This window comes from Bactrocera dorsalis, chromosome 2 (assembly GCF_023373825.1).
Source record: "Bactrocera dorsalis isolate Fly_Bdor chromosome 2, ASM2337382v1, whole genome shotgun sequence".
NCBI classification, from domain to species: domain Eukaryota; kingdom Metazoa; phylum Arthropoda; class Insecta; order Diptera; family Tephritidae; genus Bactrocera; species Bactrocera dorsalis.
The window spans coordinates 15,825,761-15,834,949 of NC_064304.1; the positions used below are offsets into that span (position 1 = coordinate 15,825,761).

General features: G+C 35.1%; 1 protein-coding gene across 1 annotated transcript in view; it reads right to left on the bottom strand.

The window, feature by feature from the left end:
• The window catches only part of LOC105223145 (T-cell leukemia homeobox protein 3), a 41,236-nt gene extending 35,303 nt beyond the window's left edge, over nt 1–5,933 (bottom strand). The window contains exon 1 of the mRNA XM_049448339.1: nt 4,683–5,933. Within this exon, the coding sequence (XP_049304296.1) occupies nt 4,683–4,846 (164 nt within the window). The 5' untranslated portion in view covers nt 4,847–5,933. The remainder of the gene's footprint in view (nt 1–4,682) is intronic.
• Between the last annotated feature and the right edge of the window lie 3,256 nt (nt 5,934–9,189).

Sequence of the window (9,189 nt, forward strand, 5' to 3'; positions counted from 1 at the left end):
AAGTGTCCTTCAAAGACTTAACGCCTCTTCATGTCTCAAAATTTTGCCAGAATCTACAAAAACAAGCGATGTTTGCGTTTTTTAGCATTTTTGGCATTTTAGTATAAACAAAATATTCGTGTAAAAACTTGTCGCATGCACAGAGTCACGCACACTCTTTTGTTGTTGTACTATTTTTATCGAATCCGTCACTGGCTGCTGGACAATCTCAAAATTCACACGAATATTTGCTTTTAAACGCGCGTTTTCATGTTCATGTTTCGCACCAGCGTTATTCGATTGACTTTGGGCGATTGTTGTTGTGATTTCTTTTAGTTGTGTATACCACTGGTGGTGCCAGCGATTGCTTATACGACTGCGGGCTGCTGACTGCTTGCTGTTGACATTGTTGTGCACCGTCATTCGCATGTCTAATCGAAAACGGCGCTATGTCGTGCCTTGCGTGGGCCCCCAGTCTCCTTTCGATTCTTAATTAATAAATGCGAGTATTCCGCGTATTCGCGTTTGCAGCGCGCTGCAGTCTATTGGATTAAACTACCTTTCATATTCGTGTTGTTATCAGTGACACTTTGTAAAACTCATTAATTTAAAATGGAAATCAAATATGTACACTCATTATAAATGGGGGCCATACATATGTATGTATGTATGTGTAAATGTATGTAGATATATTTGTGCTTATATGCAAAGTTTGTTCACTAAAGCATGGATTACACTTTGGGTAACAAGGTAGTTCAGTTTATGTGCTTGGCGTATAATGCTGTAGGACTTACATGTACTTCAGTTGTGGGCCGGCACTAACTAAGGGGCGCAAAGCAAGTAAAGCAGTAAATTAAAAAAAAAAAAATGCTCGAAAAAATCCAATTGTGTAATTATGGTCAGAGTGATAAAACGTTATCATTTCACTTGAATTTCAAAACATTTATGTAGATTCACATAAAATGCAAACCAATACTTTTTAAGCAACATAATTGAACAGTCATTGTACAGTTAAGTGGTTTCAAAGCGGCCCCATATTGTCAGTCAATCCGGCCCTGATATTTTAACTCTCTTTACACATGTGGAGAATGCCAAACAAGCATCGTTTAGTTTAAGTGGTCACGATTTTCTCACATTTTGCTTTGCTCTTGACGCCAATTTGTTGATTTCACAAGCTCTTATCGTGCTAAAATTAAATTGACGACATCTTTCATATATAAATGCAAAATTATATATATTTTACACACAATTTAGCTTTAAGAATGAAAAATAATATTATTGTTCATCATCCTTTACTTTTTGTAGATGTAAACGTCGATTCGATTTACTGACTTAATTATGTGAAAAACACCGTGAATTCAAGGGGTCAACTTAGAACTCGTAGCAACTTTAATTTCTAAAGTAGTGTTAACAAACATATCAATTTGTAAAAATAAAGCTGTAAAGCTGTAACTACCCAAATTTTTATTTTGAGTGTCATAACCAAAGTTATCATAAATTTAAATCAGGGTTCGAAACATGAAGATGAAAGTGAAACGAGTAGTATAATATTTCCCAAAAATGAAACCATAAACACACATTATTAAAAACAACTATTGTAAGAAGCCGACTCTGGGAACCAAATGAGTTATAGTTTTTATTTTTAAACCCTGAACAGGGTATATGAGTTTGTCACGTAGTTTCGAACACACAGAAGGAAACATGGAAGACCGTATTAATTATGTATGTAATGATTCGTCTAACGAGCGGAGTCCATTTAGTCATGCTCATTCGTTTGATTTTTGTTGTTTTAAACTACTCCCTCAGTTTTTGAGATATCGGTCTGAAATTTTGCATAAGCCCTTTTCTCCCGAAGAAGCTAATAATTTCTTGGAACCGACGACATGACGAGATATGCTCACGAAATTGCCATGTATTCTTGTCTTAGGCAAAAATGCAATCTCCGAAGAAGTCGTTCAAATCGGATTTCTATAGTATGCATCTGGCAAACAAACTGAATGATCGGAATCAAGTTTTAGAAAGGGATATTTTGATTTTGAGAATGGTATTATAACTTAGGTGCTACCGAAGTTAACGTTCTATTGTTCTTGTATTGTATTTTTTCCGATTTGACAGAAGAAATATGGCTAAACGACTAAAACTAAAGTTTTCCCCAGTTTTCTCTTGAAGCTAAGTTACAAAAAAACACGACTAAAATCAATCAATATCATCATTAACTCAGAATAGGAACACATATGCTGCTTTTATACGAAGAACGATGTTTAATTTTTTTTTCGAAAAGAAAAAAAATCATTGAAAGAACTAAATCCATCTGTCATAATGAAATTGGATGTTTGTATGTATTTTTAGCGATATTATCTGAATATAAGGATTACAAGAAAGCTTTCATGTGTAACCAAATACTCACATTCCAAGTTGTAGTGCTTAACATGCCTAAGTATATTTATGAGAATGCCTTTACCCCTCCTCAAAGAAATACATATGTAGTTTTAAAATCTAAAACTATGTATGTACGTACTTATACAGTTATGTTAGGGTGAGCCAAAAATTAACCTATGGAACTTATGGTCTAAAATGAACCAATCTGTAGATCAAAAAATGTATATTTTAGACGTGTCGATGAGCAGTCACCATACAAATAACACGTAAAAATCTGTTTTCGTTTAAAATTGAAGAATTCTTGTAGATCATAGATGTTTCTAAACAATCCTCCACCGTGTAATTTTTTTTTTTCAATTCATATATTCTAAAGCTGGCTTTATTTTTTCAAAACCATGAAATCTATTTATTAGTTTTTGGCTCACCCTAAAGTATGTAGCATACAATTTACTACATCAAAATATACATCCCATCAAAATTTAGTTCAAATCTAAACTGTCATTACTCTTTTCAATTTGTTACTTCTCAGCAGTAACCACGAGACCTCAAAAGATTCACGGAAGAGTTCACTTAGAAAAAACGGTACACAACATAAATATAACGATTATATACCGTTAAAACACTTTGTCGCCATGAATATGGCATAACTAGAAAAGTTGCTCGTTTTGCTTTGTTGCTCAGCGTTTTAGCTTACTCGTTGTGTTCACAGCTTATTAATTTTTCTTTCTCATCGCATTTTGCCTTGTTCCCGTTTGCCTAATTTGCTAGTAAATTTACAAATTATACAAACATTTATTGAGTTTTTAAATTGTTGAAGAATTTGTAAGTAAGCATTTGACTAACATAATTTTGCCATTAGGCGTTTCTAGTTTATGTGAGTATAAGCGATTTAAAATATGTAAGGTTTTCTAGGTGTAAAAGTGAATAATCAAATAATGTACAAGTGGTTTATTTTGGGACAACTAATTGGATCACGACGTTTTGTGGCACTAAGCATGATTGTGGAAAGCTTGTATGCCATTTTTTGGAGAAATTCATATTATTTCAACATAAGGCGTTAAAGAATTTGTTCGGATCTCTCTTTTCATTGAATGAACGGATTTTTCAAATAGTTTTCTCTTAAAGGGCAATCGAAATTTGTCGTTATGGCCAGGTTAGGTTAGTTTGCGACTAATTATTGATTAACAAGACTTTCATAAATCGACAAAGCGTTTCGAGTCTGTTCAAGATTTGTGGATGCGGTAAGTATGAAATTACAGTTAATTCGCCTGTGATGTTCCAACTTCATCATCTTGATGTTACCAACTCGTTTTAATCCACACGACTTTGACAATTGGCGTCCGTCTTGATTTTTAACCTCAACACCTGGATTTTTATAGGACAATGTCAAGTCTGAACTGCAATAAATGCGACGAGGTAAATTTTTTCATAATTTTCATTTTAATTAAGTATGATACAAGTTTTATACGACCTCTATATGATACAAGGTCTTTTCATTATAGTACCTTTAGAATTTTCTCCCGATTTTCTGATGCAATGGACAGAGAGTTTTTCTAATGACAGGCTTGAAATAAAAGATCCTAATAAAATACTTGGAATTAGATAAATTAAGAATATTAGTTATAAAGTTAGTCAGTCAAAACGTAAATAGAAGATTTACGGTACGAAAAACTTTTAAAGTGGCATAACTAACCACTAAATTAAGATTTAAAACTTTAATTTGGCACAAAGGATCGCAGTAGCAAGGGACAGCTGTGGGCGTGGCCCCGCACTTTTATAAGTTTAATGTAGTGCAAATATTATTAGAACTACTACCGACGGTGTGAAAATGGATGAAATCGGATGATAACTCTGCTCAATCCCTATATAACGGTACTTTTAAAAGCACCGATTTCAACCAAATTTGTTATGTGGAATTCCTCTGTCATTTTTATGATACAGTGTGAAAATGGGACTACAGCCACGACTAGAAGGAATAAAATCGAGTGAAAACTCATCCTTGAAGTCATATAACTAACAAGCGTTATGTTTGGTTATACCCGAACTTATCTCTTCCTTACATCTTTAATGAACAGTTTCCCATGAAATTTTAAAATGTACATTAGTTCCCGACTTTAAATCCAATTTAAGCTGAGTGTCATTTGACTGACATAAATTTGCATTTCGTATTAGACAATTGGAAGTAGAATATCCATATATAGATCTATACAATTGTACCTTACATACATACATATGTATATATGTATATCTTCTAATAAGACTAGCAGACAAATTAGAATTCAATACAAAGTTTGCTAGGTCTATAGATATAAGTTAAGGCCAACCTTAGCGGCGTTTCCATTTCATCATAGCAACTGCCGCCTTCCATATCCACATCGGAGCCGCTGCCACAGGAAATACGTGAATCCGAATCCACATCAACGTGAATCTCCTGTTCATCCTCCACATCGTCACGCTCCTCATCCTCATGCTCGTGTGTTGATGACATGGTGAGGTGTTGTGGCGCCAATTTAGTGTAAACTCACGGAAACACAAATCACTGCACTTATTATTTATACTGAAGAAGTTGATAAAACGCGTATTACTTTAAGAAAAGTATTTTTAATTCAAAAGAGAGTTGTTTCAACTAATTATCAAAGGTTTTTAGAACAGTTAACGGCTTTTCGTATACTTTTTAAGTAAGTAGTTTTATTATTTTCTGTTATTTTGCACACACACTTTTATTTGTTTTTTGTCTTTTCACAAAATTGCCACTTAATTTGGGCGCAACTTCACAACTTTCAACGGAACGCGTCAGAGCAAGCGCTTAAACGCTTTTGAACGTAAGCCGATTTGTCGAATGGCCAATTGCCGTGCCACTCGCCGAGCGTGTATGAGTCGCGAATGTGTTTGGTGTCAAACGCTTGCGCTGACAAAAAGAGCTGTCAACGCCAATTGCACAAATATGTCGCGGACTACGCACAACTACATACACACACACACATGCGCTTATGCGAACTTGATAATGTGTGTGTGCATATGTTCTTAAACCGTTATTACGAGTTGAGTAGGCGAGCAGCGAAAAGCGAACAGCGCGCAAATTAACTTGAACGTGTAGCCAAACAGTTATGAAGTGGTTTTGTGCGAACGCACGCGAGTCTCGATTATTGCAACCGCACCAGAGCAGCAGCAGCAGCTTAATAATAAAACGTTCCGCTTTTTGATTCTCCGCCAGCCGATAGAGTAGAGCGCAGCAGCTATAATAAACACGTTGTCGCCACCACCACCAGCAACACAAGTGTGTGACCAACACAACTCACCCCAGGCACCGGCGAATAAAGCGGTTGTCGCTGTTGTTGCTATTACTTTTGCTGTTGGTGGCACCAGTAGCGGCTCGTTATACCAGTTTTACGGCTTCCTTCCTGCTGTGTTGTAGTTGTCCGAGCGTCGCGCTCGTTAGCAAGTAAATACTCAGCGTTCCGCCCTAACCTACGGTAATAGTGATATTACGAATAGCAACAACAGCAGCAAACACGTGAAATGTGTATGAGTACCTTTTAATGTGAACATTATTGCCCACACATTAACAGCAGCACAAACAACAAAATCGAGTAAACACATTGCAATAAGCGCCGCCTCTTTTCCATGTACCGTTTCAAAAGGCAATGAAGCTCTTCGGTATATGTGACAGTCTGTAGGGGAGTAAGCAGCGTGAAACAGGTTCTTCTTGTAAGCTTCATAGATTTTTACCGAAACTTGGCAGCACTGACGACACTTACTGCTGGTTACACTACAAACATCTCAATGCAAACCTATGCTTGCAAGCAGTTCGCATGCAACATGGAGGCGGAGCCTAGCGGCCAATCGCCGTGCTACCATTGGCACGGCGCATGCGTCGGCATTTTGCTTTTTCGCTTTGTTGCTTTGTTGTGTGCATACGATTTGTTGTAGTTGTGCAATTTCATGGAGTCGCTTATCGACTTGCCCCCACAAGCTGTAAGCGATTTAGCTGTGCGCCTCGTGACAGTCGTAAGTGTTCGTGTGTGTAGTGCCATTATGGCGTACAACAGCAACAACAGCAGCTGGTATTAGCGACGTTTTAAACGAAAAACGTTTTGCTTTTGTGTTCTGTGTTCTGTTGATATTTATTTTCTTGTTGGTTTGCGTTCTTTTTTTCGATATCTTTGATTTGCTGTTTAGAGGAAATCGTTAAATTGTGGCAAGCGCAAATGTGGCATATTAATAGAACAATTGGCAATGAGTACGAGCACAAACAAAAACAGCAACAACCAGAAGTTAATTTTACGGTATTGAATATGTCAAAAGAGAAAATAGAACATAACCATCACCGAAGTGAATGAGTGTGATAGTGAGTGGGAAGGAGAAGGAGTTGGAAAACTGAATAATGGATTGGAGGGTTAATGAATGACATTACGTTTTTATTGAGTTTTTTGAGTTTGCTAATGAACTCTTGAAAAATGTAAATAATAATGATATAATTTAAGAAATGATTACTTCGTTGGCATACATAATCAATAGTTGATTATACCCTGAACAGAGGATATTAAATTTGCCACGCAGTCTGTTAGTGTTAGAGAGATGGCAAGAGAGTATCCCTCGAGAGTCCATTCGAATGATTTCGGTGGATATTTTGGGTATGAAAGGCGTTCTTTAAAGCCAAAAACGCAATGAATACCATCGATCAACTACCGTATTCACTAGATTTGTATCCGTGCGATTTTTCCTTGCTCCGTAAACTCCACTCCGTGGAACCCATTTTCAGTCGATCGAAGAGATAAAACAAAATTCGTTTAAGGCCATCCCAAAAAGTGCTTATGAAAAGTGTTTCAAAGACTGGAAAAATCCATGACATAAGTGTATTACATCTGGTGGGGATATATACGCGAACTAGTAAGTTTATGACATATTGATCTGGAAATTTTCACATGTTTGTTTTTTTCCAAGATGCTTCTCATTCAGAGATATAAGGAGTGAATTTTTCTTTGCTACGAATTTTTCTAAGCTCATAATGAATTACATAAATTTTGGCTTCTAAAATAAAGTTAAAAATGTGTTTAGGGGAAGCCCGGAATTAAAAATTTGATGATAAAAATCAATAAAACAGAAAGTCAGCACTTCAACTGTCTTGGTGGCTTGAAATATGACAGAATCGAGGAAACTTAAATTACGTATTTTCGGGACATCAAAAAAAAAAACCTTTAGAACAATAAAAATCACTGATTGAAAAATGTAGGGATGTCAAGCATAATTTACTTACTTTTGAAGCTGAGCAAAAAGTTCAGGACTCAAAATGGAAAATTTGTATATCTTGTCGATAGCCACGTATCCTAATAAAGATAAAAATTATCTTATTATATAAAGTTTGGTTATTTTCCTCCAAACATTACCTCAGTTACACCAAGGTATTATTCCTGACCTGAAACAGCGCTACATAATGCAAAAGCTACTGATCATTTTATTTAAATAAGACTGTCCATATGAACAAAACCCTTCTCAGAAAATTCTATATTAAAAATTTTCTAAATAACGAAGGTTTTTTGTCTTCTTAATTCCATGTATGGAAGTTCGACTGCAGTAAATTTTATAGCGAGAAAGAGTCATAAAGAGTGTAAAGTTCCTTTTTGAAGTTTACCTTCACACTGGTTGTCCTTAAATTTGATGTAGTCAAACATTTTTATAAATGATTGGTACCTCAGTCTTGAACGAATTTATTTTGCACCATATTTGCAAAAAAAATACTGATACAAATTTACTGATAATATTAAGGCATTAAAAACCAGCACATTAAACAAATGCTTTCATGGTAGAAATTAAATAAAAATTAATTAGAGACAAAAAAAGCGGTAGATATTCGATTTGGATGTACATATGTATGTTCAGTACCGATAATTTCATTAAAGTAGTTTATAACCACGTTAAAGTTCCACCAATACCAGCTCAATGGGTTAACCTTAGAAGTTATCGCTGTGTGCAAGTTTTTAATGATATTTCGAGAACTTTATTAGCCATACTGCTTTCCTCTCTACCATATACTGATATATAGGTAAGTAAATAACATATTTTCAACATTATATAAAGCACATTTGTGCACAATTCTCCTTTGGCACAAATTCCAGTAAAGCAGCGAACCGCTGAGAGTATTGGTGTGCGTTGCAAACCCACCGACCAACCGATAATCGCCGATTAGATTGACAACTCTATTGCAGCTGGCAAATGTACATTACTCTTATTATTCAATTAGTCTGCACGAATTGCATTTTCTGTTCGAATGCGAATTGAACTTTTCAAATATACATGAATGTGTGTATGTGTACGTGTGAGTGCATACACTAATGGGATGGCGATGGCGGAGTACGGCTATATGAGTTATGTTCACTGTAAGAGTACCTTATAAAATTTACATGTGGTCTAGAGCTGGGAGAAGTTGAAATTTCTGTAATAAACCGTTTGGAAGGGTTGCAGAAACCGAATATATAGTAGTTTAGCAAGAACAGTGGAAGTTTAGACACTATTAGATGCAATTGTTTATAAAATATTGTTTAAATTAAAATGTATGTTTTTGTATAAAGAATTATGGAGACTCTGCTTTAATTTCGTACTGTAACATTTAATTTTCAAATAACTCTCGCTTCAGTTATTATGAGAAAATAATTGCATTATAATTTGTAACAAAATTTATTTGAGTAAATATTTTTCATACAAAATAATTACCAGATTTTATTTACGTTTTTGAAATTGTAAATTTCAATAAATTTTTGTATAAATTATTTTTGTTGTATTTTCCTTAATGAGGCATATTTTAATGATTATTCTTTGCTAATATTAATTATA